General features: G+C 42.6%; 1 protein-coding gene across 1 annotated transcript in view; it reads right to left on the bottom strand.

The window, feature by feature from the left end:
- Positions 1–16,957: 16,957 nt before the first annotated feature.
- Positions 16,958–27,182, bottom strand: part of TENM3 (teneurin transmembrane protein 3) — a 388,381-nt gene continuing 378,156 nt past the window's right edge. The window contains exons 26-28 of the mRNA XM_050895382.1: positions 25,448–27,059; positions 21,957–22,087; positions 16,958–18,549 (exon numbers count right to left, since the gene is read on the bottom strand). Of these exons, the coding sequence (XP_050751339.1) occupies positions 17,794–18,549; positions 21,957–22,087; positions 25,448–27,059 (2,499 nt within the window). The 3' untranslated portion in view covers positions 16,958–17,793. The remainder of the gene's footprint in view (positions 18,550–21,956; positions 22,088–25,447; positions 27,060–27,182) is intronic.

Here is a 27,182-nt window from a genome sequence, read left to right on the forward strand (position 1 = left end):
TATGATAGCTGGCTGGCCATAATGAGGTTCAACAAAAAGAAAAGTGAACCAAAACTCTGGAAAACTCTGTTTTGCTAACAAATGCCACTCATGGGTAATTCAGCCTCAAGGCTGAAATACACTTTAGAGGGTTAAGTAGAAAGCAAACAATTTACTTCTTACTTTAAATTAACTAAAACTATTTGATCAGAAGAGATGAGAGTTAAGGTGTTGCAATAACTTAATAGTATGGTAAAGGTAAATCAGGCATGCTCAATTTATCTGTAACTGTGTGCTTGTGCATTGCAATGGAGAATAAACACGATCTTGTTAGCAATAACGATATTACTCTTAAGTCTTTGCTTAAATACTTCATGGAGGAGGAAATGAGAGACAAATAACATCCTAAATAGGTTGGAATAGGAAGCAACAGTTGTAACTCCGAGTAACCCACTTCCACTCAGAAAGCTCAAAGCAGAAATCACAGAAGTGAACACAACCCCTTCCAAGTTGGAGCTGTGTTTGTTTATTAATTAAAAGATTGCTTCAATGCATCACAATCACAAGCTTTCCTTCTATCGCAGCAGTGGCATAACTGGACAGTCACTCTGGTGTGCAATGTAATGGTGACCGAGAACACAAAGTGCTGAGAAATGCAAGAGGAATAAAGCAATACAGATGGCAGATTGTTGCATTTAATAAAAGAAGGCACAGTTCCTGTAGTTGAGGAAAGCTTATCTAAATGCACCTATGCATATGTGTATGCGTGGGGGAACAGCAGAGGGAAGGAATGGCACCACGTAGGATTTCTTATAGGCAGAGTAGATAAGGCAAAGATATTAGGGATAGGGCCAAGCTCTGTCCTGGAGATGCTGCAAGAGAGTGTGGGTGGAAGCTGAATGGCTGTCCTGGATGAACAATGTCACAAGAGATACCACCCACTGGTGGCTTAAATAACTTGAATAGGAAAGATATTGGTGTCTGCCTGGTTTGAAGTTGCGCACTCAGTGCTGCAGTTCTGCCAGGCAGAGCCAGTATATCTTTCTGGCTAGGGACTGGAGATGATGCTGGCTGGTACTGGAAATGAAACAGTGAATAATCCCAGAAGCAGGCAGAGTATGGGTAGAGGGAACAAACCAAATGAACATTATCTTTTATTCTGCAAAGTTCTCAGTATAGGTATTGTTTAATCACAGAGCTGATTCCTGATAAACTGTCATCAGAAGAGGACTAGAATTAAAGGAAAGAGATCTTAGGATTGCTTTAGAATGCCCAGTGCAGAAAGGAGATGGGGCCTGTTCCTAACTCTGCAATGAGGGGTGGGGTGGGGGTCTTGTCAGCACTGCTGGGACAAGTTTAAGAGGATGTGAGCAGGGAGGATAATCACAGCACTCTGGCAGGTGGGGAGGCATTGCAATAGAAAGGATGACCTGCACAGAGTGAGTTACTGCCAGATGGCTCCCAGCTGGGGGACTTAAGGAGACTGTGATCTGGCCTAATCAAATGCCTGGCACCTTCTCTCCCTGCCACGTCCAGAAAGACAACCCTCACTGCCAGCGATACAAAGGATCAGGAGTGATGAGACTGCCTTTTACAAATACAGTCTGGGCAGTGCATGTAATTCTTTTCATTGGCTTTCTCTCAGTGGCATTACCTTGAATATGAGGAAATTAAGGAGAAAAATTGCTATGAGCTTTGTAGGCCCTTTATCGCTTTAATCTCCTCTCCTCTCTGCTTTCTATTTTCCTGTCTTTTGTCATCCATCTTTGCAGAGACAGTGACCAAGTTAAGCTAAACAACAATTTAGATTTGTTTGCGACTGATTTGATTTCTGCTTTCAGAAACTGTTTGAAATTATCTAAATGTATTATTTTAACCAGGACTAAATTTTCAATGCAAATTCTAGGATCGCCAGAGCAAGCATTCAACACAGATCTACTGGATTTAGGGAAGGGAAAAAAATATCTGGCATGTCTATGGGGTGGAAAAGTAGACTATATGATTTCTGGGATCCCCTTTAGAAGGATGCAAGGGAAGGGCAAGAAAGACTGCATTCTGGAGCATGTGCCCATACAGAAACTTGGTATGGTGGTTGTTAAGGTTTGGTATTGCAAGGGGCTCTAAAGTTACTGGTTGAGCCTTCTGGATGGTTAGCGCAGAGCCTGCAAGGGCTGTTTGTGTTAAGTTGTATTGATTGCCTTGTGTATAATTTAATAAAGTTGAAACCTGCTTTCTTTCCTCGCAGCTATACACTGCATCTGTCCTTGTTGGAGTGTTCCCATGGCAATCATGGGCTGGATTTTTATTAGTTTGATTTATTCAATAAATAAATAGAAAAATAAAACAAGATAATTACCCAACAATGAATAGCTACCATATGAACACAGTGAAAACTACACCAAAGGCCACTAGCAACAGGCAACACTTCTATTTTAAAAGTAGTGCAGAGATCCCAGTGTAATTTTTTTGACCTTCATTGGCCCTTCCTCCATTAGGTGCCAAGCTCTGTAGCTTACATGAGTTTCACTGCATACAAAATGTCTCTCCTGGCTTCTCATATTCATACCATTGTTATTCTTGTTTAAGCAGTGGCAGCGGCTTTTATGCTCTCTTACTACTTAGTCTGAATAGTTACATTTGCGGGGAAGAAACTTCCCTCTTTTCTCCCCAGAGGAGTGGTAGAAAAACCTTGTGCTAATAAAACAAACATCTATGCTTCAGCTGAGGTTTGATCTCCTAACAGACTATTACATGAACGTACAGGCAGGCTGCTAACAGGCCCCCAAATCACTCAGGAAGCCAGCATTGCTGGGGGATGTGGGGATCTGGCGGGACTCCTGATAACCTTGGGGCAGACAGAGGCATGACACAGGCGCCCTTTGCAAGGGGTATTGCAGCATAGCTTCTTTTATGCAAGAACAAGAGAGGACTAGTCTGCAGGTTACTTAGAGGACAGGAAGACTTTGCTAGTAGCTCATAAGGAAATCACATCTGATGCTTAAAATATAGAACTATAGGTCACTTCTTTTACAATGTGGTTTGAGTTGATTTTCAACTCACTGTTCATAAATGTTAGGAGCCTAGGCTCCTGCTATAGTGGCACAGCATTTGGTGCAGCACAGAATGGGAGAGTTGTAAATGTGGCAGTGCATTCAACACTGACAATAAAATTTGACTTAGGCTTCCCCAGGTACTGGCTTTAAGCTCTGGGAGCTGCTGATAGCTAACTGTTGCCTGGCTACTCCAACAACCAGCACCAGTGAAAAACTTGAGGATCTTTGCCGTGACTCCTTGTACCCTTGGGACAGGAGGTGTAGAGCACAAGCAACTGCTTCTGAACAGAGTCAGTCCAGGGCTGTCTCTGCTGACTGCACGATACTTGTGTTTTAGTCAAGAACCATTTAAAATCCTAAACTTCATATAAACTAACAGGACAAGAAAAATATTTCTTCTGAATGTTCAACGCACTGCTGATCAGACTGTGCTATGGAGGATGCACCCAGTGGTGTTCAAGCAGCATACTAAGCTAGGCTTTTAATCAGAAGTAGATACTGTTATCCCTTTGAAGATCTCCTTTTTCTCTAGAAGATCTCACACAAGTGCAAAACTTCCTAAGAGCATCTGTCGAATGGCTTAAGACATGCCTGAGTATGAAAAGCTTCTAAACTGATGTTTGGAAACTGGCTTGAATGCTCATTGAAAGGCAGCTGTAATACAAGCTAACATTTGAGGCTCTTACAGGGAACTGTGGATCCCGTTTCAAATCTCATTTCCATGAGAATTACATCAGCACTTAAGTCTTCCACTGCTGTTGTGGAAATGTTTTTAAAATTAGTACTAAAATGTCAGTGCCTTTGTGGAGAAACTGTCATTACGAGAAGATTCCCATGACAGCAGCCTGTTCCCACCATTAGACCTGTAGAAACTGGGAGACCTGGGGTCTGTTTCTTGACTCTGCTCCTGGCCTGCTGTTGCCTGCAACTCTTATCACCTCTCTGTAATACGGGAATAAAGCTTGACTTCTTTTGTACAATGTTATGAGTGCTTCAAAGAGCGATGTTTCAAAAGAAGTAAGTTTTATTAAGAACGTCTGTTGTTCTCACCTCCTCCTCTCCCCTGCGGTGTGAAATATTACAAGACCTGTGGCCTTGGAAGGTGCGCAGGCTCTCTCACAAGCCTCTTGCTGCTGCTTCTGAGGCCAGCTTGCCTAGCGGGAGCGTTGAGCAGTGGGCCATAATTGTATAATTTCACCCTAGGAAACTTTCCACTTCTGCCTAGGGTAATACCCTAGACAGATACTGCTCTAGAGTTATTACAGCCTGAATCAGAAGTTTGGGAGGGGGAAGAGTGAACAGTTTCACCTTGGCTTCCCCCAGCAGAGTAGTGAGAGAATATGTCCTAAAATAAACAGGAAGAAAGCTCTTAGATGGTGCTTCTTAGTCCGAGGAAGTAGTAAGTGCTCTCTCTGGGCACGCAGATTATCAAGAAACCACTAACAAGATTTGTTTGCTGCTCCTGCGAGCATGTGGTGCGTAGGTCTTCTCAGGCATTTGCAAAGCACTCGAGGGAAATGCTTGGTGGCTTGGAGATGGGAAAAAGGACCCTGCCTCTCTGCCACTCCCACAGAGGCTTGGGGTGGCTTGGGAATGACCAGCAGAGGTTTGTAACCCTGGTTAGATGGTGGGACAGCCCCGTACATCTGAGAGATCCCTGGTCTTCAGCCCATGCCTATTCTTTTAACTTGTGGAGACATATTAGGGAGAGAAGAAAGTGCCTGAAGGGCAGATGGAGAGGAGGTCCTGTATGGTACATGACTGCTTGCAAGATCAGGGCTTCGAGCCTTATCCCCTGCTCCAACCCTTGTGACATTGCCTCCTCTGTGCTACAGTGAGGTACAGAGGCTTTCTTCCTGCTCCTTTACTTGCTACTGGTGTCCTATTTAATCAATGTTCTCTTCTTTAGCTAGTATTTCCTTTGCTTTTTATTTGTTTTCCACTTTGCTTCCCCTCTCCTATTCAGGACCTGATCCTGCTCCATCCTGTTTAGGCTGTGTGTGTCACCAGCGCTGGGACACCGTCTGCTTTTGCACCTGACCTGCGCCGTGACATTGGCTTGGTACGTATGCCACAGCATGAGCTTGAGTAATGATTTTTGCTCTTGCCAGACAAGTCTTTGAAGCAAATTTGCAGGGCAAGGTCTTTTGATGTCCCAAGCCTGCAATGTGGTGCAGAGAAACTGCTCCCCCAGGCACCGATGTTAAGAGTCACTCTGGGCAGAGAGGAAAGCTGGGTGGCTTTCTGCCTCCTCCAGCTCCCCTTATGTGCAAGAGGCTTCTGGTCTGGAAGACAGTCAAAGCCAAGGTTACACTGTTTGGGCCATCCTCTCTACAGCCTCTGCCTTTCCTCCCTATTAAAAAGATACTCACACTACACGTCGCTCAAGCACTTTTGTGGAGGGGGTATTGAGTTGGGATATACCTGACCATTAACCACTGTACTGTTCATGTTAACTGATAAGTAATGGGAGGTTTTTACAATAATATGCAGTTGGTTATGGTTTTTTTTTTTAAAACTCCTAACCCTGCAACATGATCCAGGAATTTCAGTGGAAGACTTGTCATATCCTAATTGGTCTTTCTTACAAATTTTGTACAGTACAAATGTTTTGGCAATGGAACTGTTATGATCAAAGGTGGTATAAATCCCATTAGTCACAGCAGCTGAGCGTCTGTGAACCCTCTGATGGGGCTTGTATCACCTGAATTCCCATGGTACCGTTACAACTTTCACCTTCTATCTATAGATACGCTTTTATTTGAGCTCCTCTGGCTGCATGTTCTGGTGGGATAAGGCATGGTGTGATCTGATGGAATGTGTGGGCTGCAAGATCTGGGCTCATCAGCCTTTCTTAACTATGGGTTGTCAGCTTCACATCTCCCTTGGTTTGTCAGCTAATGTCACATCCGTAGCATTTTGGTTGAATGTTTCTTGTCTGCTCTGACTGAGAAAAGCAATAGGACTCTGGAAAACAAATGGTGCTTCTTTACTGAGTTGCAGTGATTTATGCACATGCCAACAGGAACGAGGAAATGCAAATCCCTTCTGCTTCCAGATATTTCAGGTTTCTGTTTAATAACACTCCAGGCCAGCCACTTTGAGGGCACTATTCTATTTCTTGGGTTGTTGAACTCATTTGGCCTTGTGCCTCACAGCACCACATGGGGTATGTCTTAATAGACCTGAAAGGTATGCCATGCTGTGACTTGATTTTACTTACATTTATGTAAATATTGCCATGTTTATTTTAAAATGACTGAACTTCTGCAGTTGCAGCTCTGGGGTGGTAAAGATCGCTGAAAGGACAGTTAGGTTCCTATCACCTAAATCTGCAAGACCCCACTTAAAATCATGCTCACTGTTTGCCATTTCTTACTTTGCTGAGCTCATCCTGTGAAACTGTACTGGTTTCCTGTTTGTTTTTTTTTTAACTAGCTCAGTGACTCTAGTTGGATTTCCAATGATAGAAGTGATAGCTATCATGTCTCGATAATATGAAAAAATATAATTAAAAAAAATTAAACTTTAAAGTATATTTTCTTTCATTTAACTGAAACGCCTCAAGCTCATAACTTACTGTCCTGGATCCCTGTGTCTCTAACATCAGAGCTCCATCTCAAAAGGACAACTTGACTAGCCAGGAAAGGGAGCTCTAAGGCACTACAGGTGTAATGAGATAAGTCAGTTTCTGGCTTATTGTGTGCTGGTCAGGAATTTTCTGTCAGAATATTTTTATTATTTTCTCTAGTCAGGAGCCACTGATTTGACAGCTGTTAGTGGAAATGTACCTATCAGTTTTGGCAGGCAAGTCTTCCCATGCAGGAGAAGGAATCTCTGGAGCAGGGCAGACGCCTGTCTGCGGAGCATCCTGCTCGCCCTGGTGCAGCTGGCAGCCCTCCCTGGGTCCTTGGAGACTGCTTCCAGTGCTCTGCTGGCCTGGAGACTTAAACTTCCATCTCTAATAGCCCAGATGGGGAGAGCTCCAGGATGCTACTGCTAGTATGAGGTATGGCTTTCTCCATCTTGAGTTAGTTCTATTTTGTGTTTAACTAGGTAATTAAGTATTTATTGGGCCAGAGAGGGAGCAGGTGACGGAAACTGTTATGGGACAGCCGCTTCAGCTGGCTCTGGTCAGTGAGGTCCTGCCCCTGTCTCCCCTTCACAATGAGCCTGGCTGCGTGTTCCTATTCTCTAACTTGGGTCCACAGCCATGCTCGTCTCATGCTACCTGAAGGCACACCAGAGAGCTAAGATCCATGGAGAATGAATCTCAGGGAAGGAGGGCATTTAGGTCCTCAGAGTGGCTCACAACAGGATCAGCTGTACCAAAGTGCTGGCACAAGTGATGGGAAGCTTTGGCTGGGAAAAGGTGGGAGAAAGGCATATGACTATCCCTTCGGACAGCAGCAGGCCATTAGAACGGTTTAGCTATAGCCTCGCTTGGTACCCTGATTTCTGAGCCTTACCTGGGATGTACATATACAGGTGTATACTGAAGTTTTCATTCAGTCTCAGGGGGATGAATACATATACCACTCCTGCCAGTAACCAGGTGGTTAGCATGTGAGCTGAAAACATGTAACACATAGGCTCAGATTCCTGGATGTAAACTCATACGTACCAGCAGCATGCCCTAATCAATAAACAAATGGCTACTTCGGGATGTCTTGCTTTCTCCCCAGTGATTTCCCCCACTGGAAGAACATAGAGATCTCTAGGTTTCATCCAGGTGTGGAATCAGGAGGTCCACCTTCAACATGGCCAATGGCTACCTCTTTGCTCCCTTGTCTGCTGCAGCCCTCTTACTGCTGTTCTGCTGCTCTCTCAAACTAAGCTAAAAAGCCTTGGAAGACCAGGAGACTTGCAGACCTGGCAAATGGCTTTGTACACGTGCTTCCCCAGAGGTTTCAGTCCCAGGAGTGGGGTGCAGCTGGCCTTGCCTAGAGCCAGTACAGCCCACTCAGCAGGACTGTGCCTAACACCTTATTTGCAGCATGTCCTGTCCCCCACCAGCTGAAAACCACTGTTAGGGACATCTGGTATGAGCTGAAGTCTGTGCCTCCCAGCTCACAATGAGTTCAGTGAGATTACTTGTATGCATAAGGCTGGCTGACACTGCCATTTTAAATATTTCTTTCTTAAAGTTAGTTAAGTGAGATTTTTATTAAGTATAGTCTACATGTGAAGCTGAGAGCCTCTCTGCTTCCAGGCACAAGGTGCAAGTGACCGCTGAGCTGCTGTGCAAGGTAGCAGGTATTTTGACTGGTTCATTGCTAATTATTGCTTCAGTAAACAACAGCTGTTCAGATGCAGCTCAGCGTCTTGCTTTGAAAAGATTACAGTGCCCAAACGGTAGTCTGGTATTATTGAAAAAAGAAAAAAAAAGTTATAATCATTTCACTCCCCTACTGCTACAGATTTTATGGGCCTTGTAGTGCGCTGTTATGTCAGGAATATTAATTGCTAGTGAGTCGATGTTAAGCAAATGAAACAGCTTTGTGCAGTGTTTGGACACTTGGTTATAGACAGTTTAACAGCAGTCTTCTGGAGAGACTGTGCATTAGTCTTAGATTATTTTTCAGCACTAGAGGAATGGCTCTTTCAAAGTAACTATAAAATGAACCATTGCTGCCATGCAATAGCAGTAATAAGCTGTTAAGGTACATTGCAAAGCATGAGGTCAGAGGCAGTGTGTTCTTCCAGCCACCCAAGAAGTGTAACAGCAACTAATTAGTGCAGCTCCTTCAGAGGCTATTGCTATTGCAACAGGAGGAAAGAAAGGCGGAAAAGTGCAAGGGGGGCCCCACAGTTACTATCTGCCCTTTAGATGAAGGAGTTGTTGGTATTAACTTAGCAGAGGGTGAAGGCCTGACCCAGCACAGCACTGTCACTGATGTGCTCTTGGCACTGCAAAGAAAAACAGCCCTGTTCTTTACTCCATGCAGTTCCTGGCCTTCTGCTTTCTTCCTAAGGAGCAGGATTTATAGGGGCATCCGCCTTGATTTATTGAGGAGCAAAAATTACAAATTAATTTTGAAGGCACGCGCACACATATGCTTTGCTGCACAATATCAGACCAAGCCCTTTCCCTCCACCGAGGTGGCTGTTGCCCTGCAGGAGCTGGCTGAGATATTGGCCCAGCGTTGGTATTAGGCTGCGGCAGCGCCCACGGCCACGGCCAGCCACCCGCTACCGTGGGGCTGCCTCCAGCCAGAGCATATCCCCTCCAGCTAAGCTGAGAAACAGGCTGCTCTTTGTTTGAAGCAGTTGATCTCTACACTGTTGCGCTTCACTGGCTGCACATGAAAGCCATCTGTAAATACCTTTTGTGCAGTTAAAAACAAAAACCCCCATGTATTTTACTAAATGCATATACCAGCAGTCAAGCTGGCACCCTTTGATTGCATTTAAAAAGGAACAAGGTGGTATTAGCGCAGCTACTCATCGTTAAGTGTGATGAGTTGGGCTGAGTTGCCAACCAAAGGGCCCTGCTTTATGATCGCAGAGCAGGACTCGCCGTTGCGGCTGTGCAATGCAGCAGGGACTGGGGCAAGCATGGGGCAGCCCTGCAGGCTGCAGGCAGCCGGGCTGCGGGCAGCAGGCAGGGTCCCACTCGTGGCGCTGCCCTTCAGGAGCACCTGCCACCTCCTCTGCAGGGCTGCGGGTATGGCACATTACAGGGGGGCTGGAGAGGGAGCAGGAGGTGGCATTGGGCTCAGCAAGACGTGCCAGGCTGCCTGCCCGGCTTGGGTCAGCCAGGTGCCGTGCTGCGGGTCGACATGAGGTGCTGCTCTAGGGGACATGGCAACTTAAGGCAGTAGTTATTTATTTATCCATTTATTTATTTATTTATTGCTAGAACCCGGCCTCAGCGAGCTGGACCGTGGAGCAGCAGTAACAGCCCGCACCCCCAGCGCCGCGCGGGCCGCACCGAGCCGTTAAAATGGCGCCCAAGGCGCCCACGCGCCGAGGCCGTTGCCCGGGGCCGGCCGCTGCCGGCCCTCCCCTGCCCGCCAGGGGGCGCGCGAGCCACGGCCGAGCGCTGCTGAGGGGCCGGGCGGGCGGTGTCCCGTCCCGTCCCGTCCCGTCCCGTCCCGTTCCGGCGGCGGGGCCGCCCTCTGCCACCGTCTGCCCCGGGGCGGAGGAGGGGACAGCAGGTGCCGAAGGGGCAAGGTGAGCGGCCCCGGCCCCCTGCCCGAGGCCGCGCCGCCGCGTTTAGGGGCTCGGGGGGGGGGGGTGGTGTGTGTGTGCGCGGCCTCGCTGCGGCCCTGCTCGTTGATGGCGGGGGGTCAAGAGGTTAGGGGAGCTGGTGTTCGTCCTGGCGCGGACACCGTGTCGGGCTGCCGTGCCTGGGCAGGTAGCGGCACGCTTGCGGCTGGGAGCGCCCTGTAATCTCTTCCCTTAAGTCTGAGCTTCGTTGTGAGGTGGGGTAGGACCCGGGAGGGAGCAATTTCCTTTCCCTGGGTAAGGCAGGGGCGGTAGCGTGGCCACCCTCGCGTTCTGGGTGCCAGCACAGCAAGCCCGCCCTGGCGACGCTGCAGGCAGCAGGTCCCCATTTTGCACCGAGTAATGACTGGATGCTATCCCACCTTCACTGGAGCTGACAGAGCATGAAACACCTGGGAAGGGAGAGTCGGTAATTGAGGGCAATGTATGCTCAGGGCAAAGTGCAGTCGCTGTTGGCGCAGACAAGGTTTTATTTTTTTTTTTTTTTAACCTAAACACTTGCCTCTGGGTGCCTTGGAGACATAAACATGCAGGCATATTGGCTCCTACTATGCTAGTGAAAAGAATTTAATAGAGAGTGAGGAGGTTTATTTTAGTTTTAATAATCAGCTGCTATAAAAAGTAATAGAACAGCACATCTCTGCTGTGAAAACCAAGGGATGTTTTTAAAATGCCTCAGCCTTGCACTGTCCGTTTAAAAACTCGGGACTTTTAGAGCAATCTTTGTTGGCTTCAGTCTCTGTCAAATTAATTTGGATATTTCAGGGTTGGGAAAGGGATAAGGGCAAGACAAACCCATTTACTAGTTACAGAGGTTTCACTTTGATGTCTCCTGTGCGGCTAAATGGACAGTGCCATCACCTGGTTTAAACACCCGTCGCCAGCATGCATGACGTAATTCCAATAGCCACCTATTTTGCCAAAAGCTTCTGGAAACTACTTCTGTAGTTTGTTCTAGCGGTCATGAAGCAGAGCTCCCCCTCAGGGTTTGGTTTTTTTTTTTTTTGGTACCCAATTCCTAATGTGAATTTTATCAGAATTGCATTCCCACCCACTGCCTCTTCCCTCCTCCCCCGTTTAGAAGCACTTTACTACAATGTGGTTTTTTTCTGTGAAGGCACTTACAGTCTATTGTCATGGCACCCTTTGGCACTTTTTTTTTTTTGAGCTGTTTAAATCTCTCCCTGCAAGATGTTTTTTTTGCCAAGCCTCAGATTTACGTGTAATGTCTCCTTGGTCTCTCTCTCCAGGGTTTTAACAGCATCTTCATGGTGCATGCACCAGGACTGTACACAAGAGTAGTGCTGCTGGTGCCATATGCAGAGATAACATTGCCTTCCTACTTCCCTTGTTTAACAAGGCCAATAATCTCATTAAGCTTCTCCACCCCTGTGAGCTCTTCATTGCCACCACTATTGTACTGGAATCTCACAATGAGTTATTTATCTATTATGCGCTCCTCATTCTTTCCAGTCATTGCTTTCTTGTAAGCGGCTACATACCTTTCATAGAAAGATTTGCATTTCTTATTCTGTTTTACTTCTGGAGTTGCCTGTATTAAAATGCATTTTGTTTCAATGGGCTCACTTCAGCAAGTGATCCATATTGTTCTCTATGATTGCTCTGTCCTAGCTGTTATTTGCTACTCCATCAATTTTTGTCATCTGCAGATGTTGGCGTCACTAATTTTTTTATATGCGCTTCCCCATCATTGTGGAAAATGGTGACTAGCACCTGGTCCTAGTGTTATGGTTTTGTACACTCCCCAGCCTCCCCAGCCCATTTTTTCCCCAGTACTGGTCAGCAAACACTGGATGGACTTTTCTACAGCATCACATGCCTATAGTTACTCTCAGATTTGAATTCTTAACTGATTCGTCTATTAGCTTTCCCCATACTGTTGTGGGTTTTTTTTTTTTTGATTGATGGAAGGTTAGTCGGTTCATTAGATAGCCATTCCTGTAATTTCAGTTTTAAAATGATTCCTGGGCTTGGAATGTGGAAATACTTCATTGCGTTGGGATAACCATTTCCCACGTGCCTCTGTAATGCATGGCGCTCGCCCTGCTGTCTCAGACAGCTTAAGTGTGATTGAGTAACTAGAGCCAGTTGAAACATGTTGTCGCCTTCCAGCCTTGTTCTTAGTTTCTGAATTTCCTCCTTTTCCTCATGAATCCCAAAAGGCTTTATTAAGACAGCTTTGTGGGAACCATTAACTCTAAGCTGCATAATTATGTTACTATAAGCTTTGACTTAGTTTATAGTAGGAAAAAAAATGCATGCGTCTCTAGAAATTTATATTCCTCAATGACAGAATTTTGACTTAGTAAATTAAAAGGTTTACTCAATTTACCTAGGAAGTTATAGTAATTAACAGCAAGAGAGTTTACCTGCAGAACTACTAAACGCAATAAAGTTAGTTCTGTGAAAACATGACACACTAATGAGCTGCCATGTTATTATGCTTGTTCTTCACCTTCCAAATTGCACATAAGACTCTTACGTACTGAAAGGGATGGTGTTGCTGTTTAGCTTGCTTTGTTTAGAAGTGTGGACTAATATTTAGCATATTTATCTTTATTTAGGGATGCATTTTATGTCATCCTTGCACAGCTCAGAATTGCATGCATTTGTGATGCTAGAAATGAGGCCAGGATATTTTTTTTTCTAGATTTTTTTTTTTTTTAAGGCATGTGTACAAAGAATAGTGCAGTTAAGATAATCCTCATGCCAGTATTTTTGTGGTACTGTGTGACTTCACTCTGACTGTTGCATTTTAGACCACCTAATGACAGGCCACCTCCCTTTCCCTCTCCCTCCCCCGCCATCCCCAGTACATCCAGTTACTGAAGCAGGACTGTGCCCGAGCGTCAAACAGCTTGTTCTTGTTCCTCTGTCACCCTCACAGTGCCAACTGCAATAGCCAATATTATATCTTGTGATTAGGAGGTGGCTTGAGGAACAAACCTTTCCACCATCTTTTCACCCTGAAAGGCCTAAGACATTTTTAGTGATCTCCAACAAATACTCAGGTTTCTGGGATGGATGAACAGACAAGCTGCATTTTTTCAGATTTTGTTGGTGCACTTAATTAAGTGCTGGCATCCTTCTTTACATTCCTCCTGTTGAAAAATGGGCTGGGGGGGAGGAGCGGGGCTTTTATTTGTTGTTAGTGTTTTGACTTTTTTTATAGGTCTAGCCTAGGCACTCACACAGTTAAATTTGCCTCATATGGTCACTTTGCCACAAAGCTAGAAACTTCAGAGGAAAAAATTAAAGTCTTAAGCCCTGTCCATCAGCGTGACAGCTGTAGACCATGTGTTCCTTTTTTCCCAGGGGAAAAAATTGGCACCTACCCATCAATTAACTGGTTTTCATTTTGGCTTTTTTTTTGGATCACTGAGCCCCAGCAACTTGTGTATGCAGTCAAAGATCAATTTAATTTTATAAGCATTGCATAGTTAGTCCTTAGCACTAATTGGCTGTAGATGAGAAGCTGATCAGTCTGGTTGGTTTGGAAGTGGCTTAGCAGTTAAGGGTATGATTTCACTGTGCTTGTGCTGATCAGTTTATGCTGTGTGATGCTCTCTGCTTTGGCTTATTTTTAACCCTGGCAGCTTCTAATAAGTGTCAAATAAGCAGCTTCTAATAAGCTGCTTAGAAGCTGTTTCTAATGAGTGTCTTTGCTTTGCGTTTCCCATCCCCAAAGAATTACACACTAGTGTCTTCCTCTTTTTCTTAAAGGTTCTCAAGCTAGCCATATGTATAGCTGTAGCTTGCCATTCTGGAGTTAGCAGTAAACCAAGGTATTAACACTTTTAGAAGATTTTTCTTTTTTTTCTGGAAACAGAATTCAAACATTTTGTCATCTCAGATTCTCTGCAAATGCAGCCTATTCTCTCATAGACAATCATTTTAAACTGTTATTTTATGCAGTGTTTTTTCTTTTACAGTCTTTCAGCCATCACTGAAGCCTCTGAAAAGTGGCAGTGGTAACTGGCATTTTTTTTTCCCTTGTCAAATGCAAATCTCTCACCTCCCAAGTGTGAACATACAAAGCTCTCTTACTGGCTTTTTTTTTTTTTTTAAATAACAAAATTAGGCCACAGTTAGCTAAGCAGAGTGACCCGATTCATGCTGGATCAACATGTTATCAACTCGAGGTTGTCACTACAAAGTAAGTGTGGTGAAGTCTGCCTGTTCCAACTAAAATCAAAGCAGTCTCTTGACATATAGCAATGCTGAAGTCAGCAGTTTCTGCAAAGTGGGTCTAAATGCAGATTGAAGGATCTCTTCTGTGTAGATATGTAACTACCACTGCCAACCTAGTTATTTATAATCAAATACCTTTTGTCGTATTTTTACTCAGGAGGACATGAGAGAAAACAGTTCTAAGTGATTTTTTTGTTCTTTGGCTTTTCCTTATCTATAAAAGATTTGGATTTGTGAGGTATATTTAATATTTTCTCTAAAGTAGGCCACCTGAGAGATCCCATGGAGTAATTCACTTTGCTGAGTTAGCAGATGAGGCCATTGGACAGAGTCAAAAAAGATACTGCCAACTGTGAAGCGAATGAATCAATACCAATGCAACTAGATGAGTTTGCTTCTTCCGATACAACGAGAAAAGCAATAGCACAGATGCAGTATCTGACATACAGATTTAAAAAACAAATATAAACACACACACACACACACATTGGGTTGGCTTTTATTGGAAAGCCCAGATGCAATCTATAGTTATCAATTTGTGGAAAATTCAGGACACATATAAAGTTAAGAAGGCAAATTAAAAGAACAATACAAATCAGACGAAATATACATCTCAAAATATCAGGATAGCATTTTGACTGGCATTGCCTAAAATACTTAGAATCTCCTTTCTTTTTTTGTAATATGCTTCTTCTAATTATGCATATTTTTTCTTTAAAAAGATCTTTTGTTTATATATTCCCCAAGGTCACTATTTCCTGCAGGAGCATGTCCAGATCACAAGTCTTTTTTAGCAAGAAATAGGCTCATTATACCTACTAACAAGGCCACTAATTGGCTTGATTTGACTTTATCTGAAATGATCACCAACAGATACTATAATTTGTTGTTTATTGGTGCCAGAACAAAGGAGAAGGAACTGTGTCAAGTAGAAGATATATTTCATTGTTGACATGTTATACAAGCTTTTCATATTCAAACAGAACAGAAACATTTGACATAATTTAGAATATGAGCCTATTTCAACAGAGAGCACTTACAGCATGCTAAATACAGTGCTGTGGAAGAGCCACCCAACAGAACTGCAAACACCTAGCATTTTACATCTTTAAAAAGAATACGTAGATCAATGACACGCCTCTGGGGTCTGACATATCATCCTCTTGAAATTTAGGGCCCTCAAGACTTCAAGGGTAAAAATACTAACAACTAATCTGTGCTTTCATTCTAATAGATGATTAGCATTCATTATATGTGTAATTAGTTCTGTATGCTCTACCAAATACACACATACAGTAATAGCACTGATACTGTAGATTCAGTAGTGACTTGGCTGGGAGAAATTCAGATCTGTTTATCAAACAATCCTAATGTGCAATTTAGAGTATGTAATACCATAGACTCTCAGAATACAAAGCAGTTAGAAAACTATTTTTATTACATCCACTTGAACCATTCATAGTTAAGACACGTTCACTTACTATGTTTTGTCATTATAATACATGGATAGAAATACTGTGTATATTTCAATGAACATCAAAAAACCCCAATTTTGTCTCATCTTAAAAATATTTATTTTTGTGGCTGAATTTAGTGCTCTTGAGAGTAAAGCTCTAAGAATGGTTTCAGCCAAGATGTAGAACAGATGCCATAGATGCCACCACAGGCTTCCTATAAGGAACCAGCTGCACACTTCAGTTCTGTCCTGCAGCAAATATACTGGGCCTTGGAGCAGAGCATGCCAAATCTATGCAGTGGTGTGGAGATGCAGACTAGGCACTAGAACTGGACCTTCCTCTCCATCCCCAGGTTCAGTGTTCACAGTAATGGGATTTGATCTGCCAGCTGAAGGCCAGCAGATGAACCTACTGAACAGCCTGCCTGCCTAAAGAGCAATTCTGTAGCATCAGGTCAGAGGTACGCTTCTTCTATCTGGAGTTATTAACATCTAAAAGAGCTGTATTATACAGAAGACAAAGTTGACATAACTGGATGAAACTACATCATTTCTTCTTCTTCTTCTACATACAATTTGCCAAGCACCTGAGACACTATTCTCTCCATTGTGAAACAAAGCTTCTAAAAAAACAACAGAAACCCCACCTGGTATGAATAAATGTCCATTTATTACGTTAGGGCTGGAAAAAGACAAGGAAAACCCAACCTATTAAAGTCTTCCATCATAATAAACGAGACTTATTTGGTTACTGTGCCTTCTAACAATGACTGATGAAGTGGCACTGGCCTGGGTGACAGGAGAGGTACGGGAGGAGAGGGAGCTGCGGTCTGATTCAGCCAGCCACTTCGGAGTGTCCCATCCTATCAGCAGAGTGATAGATGCACAGCTTTAAACCTAATACAAAAATATTAACACTTTTGGACATTAGTCATCACTGTTATATCTCTACAATATAATCCTTTATACTGTACAGCTATAACATAAAAGGTGCAATTCCTTTTTCTTTAAAAAAATCACACACAGCACATGTTTTTATCGTTTTATTTTTAAGTATAAACTTTTTTAAACACTTTACATAAATTAACTCCTCTGAGACTAATATTTGATGTACAGTAAATTGTAATTCATATAAAAATCCATAAACAACTTGTCTCACATAATTTACAAAAAAATCAGGGTTTCCTTTGCTTATCTGCAACAAGGATTCTACTTGCCATTTTCCCCCCAAGGCAAACCATGTTAGCATTGTAAAATCCATTATTAAATTCCCATGGTAGCATAAGTCACTTGTGCCAATGTCCTTTTAGAAAGCAGCACAGTTTAAAGCAGTTGGGTTGTCTATAAACAGTAATTTTTGCCCCACGTTTTAAAATTAACAGATATATACCACATCCTATGCAGTGAGAAAGAGAGAGAGGAGAGAGAGAAAGAGAGAGACGACTACTCGTAAGCAAAGGTCAACAATTCAGTAATATTTGGAAACACTGTATGGGTCTGTATCTTAATTAAATACAGTGCCTCAAAGGAACAGACAGCCTGTTGCAAAATCCGTAGGCCTTTTTCTTTTCTTTTTTTTTAATACTTTTCAGTCCAACTTGAGTGCAGCGATATGCATATGTAAACATATTCTTTAAAGCAGATCACCTTTAAGGTCATTGAGAAAAAAGTTTTGTCATTAGCAGTATCATTCTTCTGGAAGGCGCTCTTTTCGTTACAGAGTCTGTTCGGATTGTGCTACAGAAAAAATCTGAGCAAAGATGTAAGCTTAGGCTCAAGTAGTAATGCAGCAAAACAGTTTGGTCTCCTTTTTAGAAGACACTGGTACGCAGTCTCTTTGGCAGCCTGAGCTAAGCCAGTGTGTTACCTCTTTCCTATCTCACTTTGTCTGAGGAACTGTATATTGTTAGCACTATCTGCTAATTCTGGATATTGCTCCACAGAGAGTACATAGTACCCATCGTATCCTTGTACCTTTCCAGCACTTAGCAACTGCCTCTTTTCTCCTTCTGTCCACAACCTGGCACCTTCCTCTCCATCTCTTACTCTCTGTTGTTCTCTAGCCCAGGCACTGGAAAGAGCTCTTTGCCTGGCTTGCTCCAGTATTCGGGCCTTTTCCTCATCAAGTGTCATGCCATAGCGGACGTGAAGCGCTAAAGCACCGTATTGCATTTCAACATCAGCAAACCTACGAGTCCTGCCGTTTACCACAGTGGTGGACTGGGAAACAGTGACGTTGATGCCGTTCTCCAGGGCCTTCCGCCCACTTGTCAGCCTCAGTGTCCCAAGGTCACTCTCGGGGGAGGTGGTCTTGATAAAATAGTGCGTGTCCTTTCCCTCAACAGTGAAATGCAAGTTTTCTAGGTAGTAGGCATTGTTCAGAACAGCTGCCACTTTTATGCAGTCCTCATTCGCAATGTTGAGCACATTTGTTTGCACTTTGCCTTGATTGACAGCGAGCATCACCCCTTTCCCAATCAGAGACTTCACCGTAGCAAACCACAGCCATGACTTCTCTCCACTGGATTTCTGTCTGCTGACCTGCACTTCTGCCATCTTTCCCAGGGAAAGGAAAGCCTTTGCTTGTCTCGCCACTTGTTGTTGCACTCCAGAAATTGGCTGTAAACAAGAACAGACAGAAGTTTTACCAGCCATCTGTAGCCCTCTAGATGCCAAACAGCCAGGCTTTCTTGGTGTGCTGCCCGTGGACGAAAACAGGATATGCCACAATTGACAGTGCCAAGGAGTTAATTAAATCTACATACTGCTTGTTCTGCTGAGTTACAAGGCTATTTTGTTTGATAATGTTCAGTGCTTTTTCTCTTTGTCTCCCCGAGAACCTGCACAAAAATAAGATTTAACTTCAGAGCCTGCTGACTGGGCTGCACGGGACAGACCTTTGCAATACTAATACTTAATACGGGTAAGAGCTATCTTATTACAGTGTCATCTCATCCTCTGCCTTGTTCAACTATGATTCCTGTCTACCATGAGGCCATCCAAATTGAGGAGATTTTTGCAGGTCACGAAGCTGCGCTTTGGAACAGGAACAAGCCCTTCTTTACGCTGAGTCAGGAGATAGATTGAGTCTCTCGGGTAGCTGCAGTCTTGAGACCAAGCTGCAGGGAGGCTCTCATAACCCCTCAAGCTGCTAAAGGAAGGAGGGGAATCAAACTGTAATGATAGTCTTTACAGTAAAGGAGAAGGAAGCAAACGGTACAGAGCAGTGAGGTGGAGTACTGGGGACTGATGCCCTTTGTTGCAAATACTTGCAGAAACTGATAAAAGGGGATGTGTGAAAAGGCTGTGGCCAATTCAGTTGCGGGAGCTTCCATTTCACTCCAAGTATCAGCATGCTGCCGAAAAGAGATGAGCAGCTTCTCCCTCCAGAACTTCAGACGGGTGCAATCCTGAATATAGCAGAGTGCTTTGTTGACAACTAGTAAAGACAAAGGGCAATGAATGAAAAGAACCAACAGGCAAGTCTAAAATACGCTCGCTTGGTATTTAATGTTTTACCGTATCTGGGGTGTTCTTGTTGAAAAGGTAGGTGTGCTATAAAGGGGAGGAAATAAGAGGTGCAACTGTGAGGTGCAAAAGCACAAGATGGAAAAGCTAGGAGAGTCTGTTAAAGAAGTTTATTTTGACTGTTAAGAGCTATATGTAGCCCAGTATGCCAGATGCATTCTTGGTAAAGAGAAAGGATAGCTGGGGAATGAGACCTGCCAGCATAACTGCTGTGGTTAGCCAGAACAGCTAGAAGAGCAGGAGCAGCTAGCAGGAACGGTTAGCTAGCGCAGCTAGATAGTGGGGCAGCTCACATTACGGGCTCAACTGTGGTTGGGATGAGACCTTACAACTGCACAGAATAGGCACATCTTATCTGTCTAACCCTGGGTCTTAACAGCTACAAGCTGTGAATGAGCTAGTATTGACAGAGGTTGGGAGCAGACAGCTGCCCTAGCAGTTGTCTCAGCAGGAAACAGATTTAAATAGCTTTGGCTGCACTTTTGAAAAGGAGTACTTAGTTTCTGTAGATGATCCAGTTCATCTTCCAATTGACCCCTTCTTCCTTTAGTAAAATACTGTTTAACCCATTTGATTCATTGCTGACAAATGAGGCAAAAGCCTGTTTAGTTTTCCCAAATTTCTGGGTGGGAGACCAAACAGGAGTCATTAACAGACTCCTACAACCTTAATTCAGCCTTGCTGCTAATCAAAGCCTGGCAAAAGGCTTGCAGAGGCTTCTCAGCTCTGCCATGAGGGCAGCTTTCTGGAGGGGACAGTTCCTGAAGGAATTATGAATTGACTTGGACTCTCAACTCTTCTTGAATGTGGCAGATTCCTGTCTGCACTTGCTAACAAGTATGGATTTCAGCTGTTGTAAATTGTACATGAAAGGTATTGAGCACAAAATATATTCTAAACAGCACGCTCATCAGTGAGAGCAGTGAGATGCTATAGCAACTTCATAATGACAAAGTTTGTTTATTTTTAACATGTATCCTCAGAGCTCTGAAGCAAAACCTCAGAGCCTGGTAAAGCTCACTCCAGAATGTTTCAAAATACTAAGTGGTTTGTGTGGTTACTTCTGGCTCCTGGTTGCATTTGCTTGGTCAACAGTGAATATCATAGTCACAGCTTCTTCCTACCTGAGAGTTTTGAATCCTTGTTTTCCTCCCACTTCTCTTTCTCTCTGTCATGTCACATGCCCCTGGTACTCCTCACGTTATTGAGCTTTTTCCTGAAGATTTTTGACAACTAGCTGTCTGCTCCCATCTCTTTGACCAGACTGGTTCTCTTTCTGGTGCACCTTTGCTGGTCTTAGTGGATAATTGCATTCTTTAACCTTTGAGATCTAAATAAACAACCTCTCATAGTTCTTCACAGCCATGCCTGATGACAGGTCTCTTATCTCCCGATACAACTACCTTGCCTGGAGTACTTGCAATACTCCTCCTTCACTGCTTCTACTGCTCATGGGAGACACTATTCTCATGCTGTGCTCTGAGGTCTTTCCCTGTTACTCAGTCCCTGGCTATTAAAAATATATATATAGCGGGTCACTTCACGCATGCAAAATTAGCTTCCATATGCTCCCTTATGCTCCCTTCTGCTGGGCCACCCTTCTAATGATTTTTTGTCTAAATTAGGTTGTAAGATTCCTCAAGATCATATCCTCTTTTAATCTCGTAAAGTTCTCTATCATGATTCTTGTAAAAAGAAATCTGGTTTTGACTGCTCACGATGGGATTACCCGTTTTACTGTCTCTTAACATTTCCTTCTTATCTGAGAACTGTAGGATTTTCGAGGGCATAGGTCTTTGATCTTTGAGTAAGTTTGATTTGTAAATATAATTTTCTTAAATAGCAGATTTAGATTTTAACTTCCACATTTATTTCTTCCATCATTTAAAACTGTAGCAGGTTTCCAGGACTGAAGTTCATTTTTTTCCTCCCAAAGAACTTCATAAGCACCTGGAGTTTTGGTTTTATGTAATGTAATGGGTTTTACCTCAGGTAATTTCATTTTCAATATTTTATCTTTACATATAAAACATGGTTAATATTAAAGAGAAGTAAAATTGTAGTGGTGCCTGGTATGCATAATTTATATCACCTGTTCTTCTGTTTATTTCACAGTCTATTTTTTAGTACAGCGTTCAGTTTCTGCCTTCAGGCAGAGTGTTAGTACAAATCTAATCTCTGCAGTTTCTTGTATGAAACTTGGACATCTTTAAAGGGTCTTAAACTTCTTTTCATTGATTATTGTCTTTCTGCATTTTTATTATTGCTGAAAGCAAACAAAAGCTTATTTAAAACGGTACCTAACTTAGCAAATCTGTAAGAAAAAACACCACCTTTCTTAAATTCTTTTGAAAATAGATAAAAATTAGAGGTTTGAAAAGCACTGTTCAGATTTAACTTAGCAAGCAACCCTGTCAGGATTATCCATGCCTAATAAGATCTGAATAGAAGGGAACATTGTGTCTTGTTCCATTTGTATGTTTAGTTTTGTTTCTTACTGGTATGTCCTCCCATTGCTGGCTCTTCACAAGTTCATAAGAAGGTTCTGTTAAATCGAATTTTGGAACAGGGAAACCAGGAATGGCATTGTGCAGATGGAAGCCAAATGTCACCAGCCAGCTGTTAACATCTGAAAGAGAATTATTAAAAAAAAAAGAGAAAAATATTAGAATTGTTCTATATTTCGCAATCATAACATTTTTACATGGAATAGCTTTTGGCATAGTTGATTTCCTTCTGTAAAGTGAAAATTATTCAACAGTCTTCGTTTTGATATGTATGGATTTAGATTTGTGCTACAGCTAGAATAGCAAGCCTATACAGAAAACTTGAATTTCTAAACTTACAAGCAAATTTCCATTCTATGTAAGAATTGCACTATGCTCGTTTGAAAGGCATTGCAGGTTTCAGCAATTCTGAAGGCCTCAGTGACTTCCAGAACAACTACAGGAGCACAATTAAAGTGAGATTTCCTTCTAATATAGCCTAAACTAATTGGGATTTCATGGTCAGGCTGAACACGCTTTATGTCGCACCTTCATCATCACTACTTTAAAACAAAGCAAAAAAGAAAAAGTACTGCAGAGCACATCCTGTCCTTTTGTTATGTATTTGTTATTGTAATGTCTTCACACTACCCCTGAAATAATATCTATAGGGTCAATTATCTTTTAAGTGATTTGGCAGATATTTATGTTGATTCAAGAGGAATCTCCCCCTCTTCAAGATGAAGTTGGACTGATGAAATTACAAGCTAATGAAATGTATTACAGTTGCATCAGTAAGCAGACAGGATACTAAATTAGCATTAGATAACATTATTCATGATACATTTTATGTTCTGTTAAAAATAAATAAATTAGGGATGCCAACAATTAATTAGTTGACAATTGTTGGGCAAGAATGGGTGCTCTGCCTTGTTTCTGTCTTTCTACTCTTATCTTTCACAAACACTAAGCTTAGCAGAAGTTGGCACAGTGCTCCTTACCAAGTCTAGTAGTTTTCATTTAAGAAAACCCCAAATAAGTGGAACAAGGAACCAAATTTTTCCAAATGTTAAAATAATAAAAAATATTTACCTTAAAATAATTTCTAACCTTTCCAGATAAATGATACGCCTTACAAGGCTCTGCATCTAAGATGGCCAGTCAGTCAAATTACTAATTGTAATGATAACCTTATACGACCAGTATGTGTCTATGTATTCCATACATCAAAGATGTTAAGAAAAGAACTAAAACTGTATTTTGAGGGCAATTTTTGAACTAAAAGTGCATCATTTTCAATGCCGCAAAGAACCTGATTGCAACTGCATCCCCTACAGCACATGCTGCTAAAAGAGGACAGATTCAAAGGTCTATTATTATCCTTGCTCCCAGGCAGCCCGTTACCAACCCTGTTAATAGCTGCTGTTTGTTAAATTAATGCAAACCCACTTCATTCCCAGGATGCTTTTCTGAGTGGTAGTCTCACAGCTCGTAAGTGGGGCTGAGCCCCTCCTGTAGTCTGGCACTGTCTGTGTAAAATATTTCAGATTATTTACATCTATTCAAATATGAAAATTCAAATGTATCTGAGCCATGCACTTTTCAGAAGCTTCTGGTGACGTGCTGTTGTGGTTTAACCCCAGCCAGCAACTAAGTGCCACACAGCTGCTCCCCCCTCCCCCCTCCCAGTGGGATGGGGAGGAAGATCGAGGAAAAAAAAGTAAAACTTGTGGGTTGAGATGAGAGCAGTTTAATAACTAAAGTAAAATAAAATATAATACTAACTAATAGTAATAAAAATATAATAATAGTAATGAAAAGAAATATAACAACAACAACAACAAAAGAAATAAAACCCAAGAAAGGACAAGTGATGCACAATGCAGTTGCTCACCACCTGCTGACCGATGCCCAAGCAGCGATCTGCCCTTCCTGGCCAACTCCCCCCAGTTTATATACTGGGCGTGACATTCCATGGTATGGAATATCCCTTTGGCTAGTTCAGGTCAGCTGTCCTGGCCATGCCCCCTCCCAGCTTCTTGTACACCTGCTTGCTGGCAGAGCATGGGAAACTGAAAAGTCCTTGGCTTAAGATAAGTGCTACTTAGCAACAACTAAAACCTCAGAGTGTTATCAACAGTATTCTCACACTAAATCCAAAACACAGCACTGTACCAGCTACTAAGAAGAAAACTAACTCTATCCCAGCTGAAACCAGCACACGTGCAATCAGATTTTTTTGTATGTAGAATAATGGAAAACACTACACATCACTAACTCTAGACCCACAAAAAGCATATAGGTTCCCTAAGAACTCAGTTATACAAAAAGTGGCATGTTAGCAGCTTTTTGTTGCCAGAAGAGAAATTCACACTCCTTTTTCTATATCCTACTCCTGGCTGTGTACTCATTACTTTGTGCTGGCTCTGGAGCTTACTGGACTTCTCCTTCTTAGCCAATTTACATTAGTAGCCTTGCAAAAACCTATCCTGGCAAATATCAACCAACTTCCAGTGAATATTTTCTGCCATGTTAATGAGTTAAACCGGTCACAGAAAGACCCCTCCTGCCCTTGCTACATTACAGTGTCATTCCCTCTGGTATTTGGTCTTTTTGGTCCATGAATATGCACTTTTACTGCTCAGTAGCCCAGAGCCATGAAGAAGCTTGACTCTAATGCACATCTAAGGAGATTCTCACGAACAGTCTTGAGGGGTTCTTATTCTTGTACTTGCTCAAGGAGTCTTATTTTTTTCATTATAAGAGCACTGGGTAACGCGTAACAGTATTGGAAGCAGAACCTAGGGCTCCTCTTTACTCTCCCAATGCACTGAGATCTGTAGCTGAGGCACCTTGTGTTACAGTTCAGTCAGTGGGAGAGGGAGAGATGTCTTCCACTGGTACTCCAAAATGTACTTTGGAAAACCCAACCCCTCTGTATACTGAGATGCTCTGAATTATCTTTTTGGGTCAACAGTCTAATATTAAAGCACCATAAGGACTGTGTAGGGCACAAGGTTTAGGTTTAGTTACCTAAACCTGAAAGCTAATAATGGCCTGTGGATCTTAATCTCTTATGCAGGTACCTAAATCAATGTCTAAAGCTAGATGAGATATTTTCAAGATCTCCCATTTGCTATTTCACTATTCCTGATAAGCATGTTTGCTGTAATTATTCTCATTGTTACATGCTTAATGCTTCCTCATAAAGAACTTTTCCAAATAGGACATATTTAGGTACTTCACCAAAATTGTGAATTCCAGTCTAAATTGGATGTCTATAGGTCTAGCACCCCCAAGCTAAAATCACTTTGTTGATCTGGTTCTAAACGTCGTGTACTTCTCTGAACAATTCTCTTCCCATAGAATTTCTTTACTAACCTTCCCCAGACAATATCCTCAGCCTGTAACCCTGATAATCAGATTTCAGATTATGAGAACACTGAAAGGTAAATTTTTGAGCAAGTGGGAAGGTGTCTTGCAATTAAGTAACCTTCTTTTACCTGTGATATAATCCTTCACATCGTGTATTTTACTGGCTGGGTTGTTATTTCTAAACATGTACAAATTAAAAGGAGCTGGATCCTTCCCAATTCTCTTCCAGATTTCAATATCAGGTGTTGTCCACCGGCCTGCCAGTATGTCATAATCTCTTTCTCCAAAGTGGACTAGCTTGGTCAGTGGGTCGTATAAGCCTCCATGGAATCCGATTACCAGCTGGAAGTCAAGGTTAGAGTCAAAATAGATCTCTCCATAAGCAGTGTATTGAATTTGTTTAAGCATGAGACCATTGCTACTGAAAACAGCCAGTGGTGTCCCCGTATTGTCTGATGCAATGTAAAACTCATCTCCACTGCTGATTTCCATGGCAAAAAGGTGTCCCTGCAGATCATAGTAAAGAGATGTGATTTCAGAACTTGAGTGGTTATATACATGAGTTATCCTGGTTGGGTAAGTGAGGTCTGCATAAAAAAACTGGAGATGCTGTCCAAGGCTAGTTTTACTGGAAACTCGTCGTCCAAGCCCATCATAACGGTAAATCACTGTCCACCCACTGCCTTTGCTATAAACTCGAGTAAGAAGGCCCTTTGAACTGTATTCAAAGATTTCAGTACCCCTCTGACGCAGAAATCCATCTTCATCTAATCGGTACTGAACATCACCTAGTCGAGTTATTCTGTCTCTCAGGTCATAGCGAAGTGGCGTCAAACGGGCGCTGCTACTGGGGTTGAGCAAGTGGAGGTTGCCATTCAGGTCATAGTTGTATCGCCACATTATTTTTTCATTCAGATAAACTGTCTGGAGCTGACCATCTACATCATATTCGTAAGCATATTTTGTGGTGTTGGCAAATGGCCCGATCTTAATTTCTCTTTTTGTCACTCGTCCCATGTTATCATACTGAATTGTAATCCAATACATTAATGACCGAAATATTTCATACTGAATTTCCTTGATGCGGCCATGTGCATCGAAGTGTTTTGTGTAGGTCATTACAGCTGTCGAAATGATCTGGTTAATATCATAATATATAACTCCAAATTTTCCAAACTGTTCAACTTTGCCAGAAATATCATCGAACTGGTAGAGATCAATAGGCAATGGGGTTTCATTGATGACACCTTGCATGCTAGTCACTCTGAAGCTATTGTCGTAGCTGTAGTCAAATCGGGCATTTACCATTCCGTCTTCGCTAAAGCGAAAAATCTGTCTGTCAATCAATGGGCCAATTTGCCTGTATCTAATGGTGCAGATAAAACCATCGCTTTGGAGGTTTACTGTTTTCAGGACTCCTGCGGTCTCATCATAAGTAAAACTAACTCTTGTACTATCATATAAAATTTCTGAGAGCTTGGTCTGCCGTCTGTACTTGAATAATACTCTTCGGCTTGTCCCCAGGAAAGCAGTTTGAAGGAGCTGCCCTTCTTCGTTGTAGTCCATTATAACAGACGCATTACTTTCCGGGGGGTTGTATATATTCCGGTAATAGCCAATGGAGCGGATAGTCTGCATGGTATGACGAGCAACACTGGGCATGGTGACAGCAGAAAGCCGATCCAACAAATCATATTCGAAGATATACTGCCGTTGGCTATGAAGCAGAAGAACCATTGACTGAAAATTAAGAACAGATTTTTACCATGTGACCAATGGTGGAGTACCCCCCATCCCCCCCATATACCAATACTATTTCTTCACAAAAATGTGACATTCCCACTTGAGAAAATTATCTCCTCT

This window comes from Gymnogyps californianus, chromosome 4 (assembly GCF_018139145.2).
Source record: "Gymnogyps californianus isolate 813 chromosome 4, ASM1813914v2, whole genome shotgun sequence".
NCBI classification, from domain to species: Eukaryota; Metazoa; Chordata; class Aves; order Accipitriformes; family Cathartidae; genus Gymnogyps; species Gymnogyps californianus.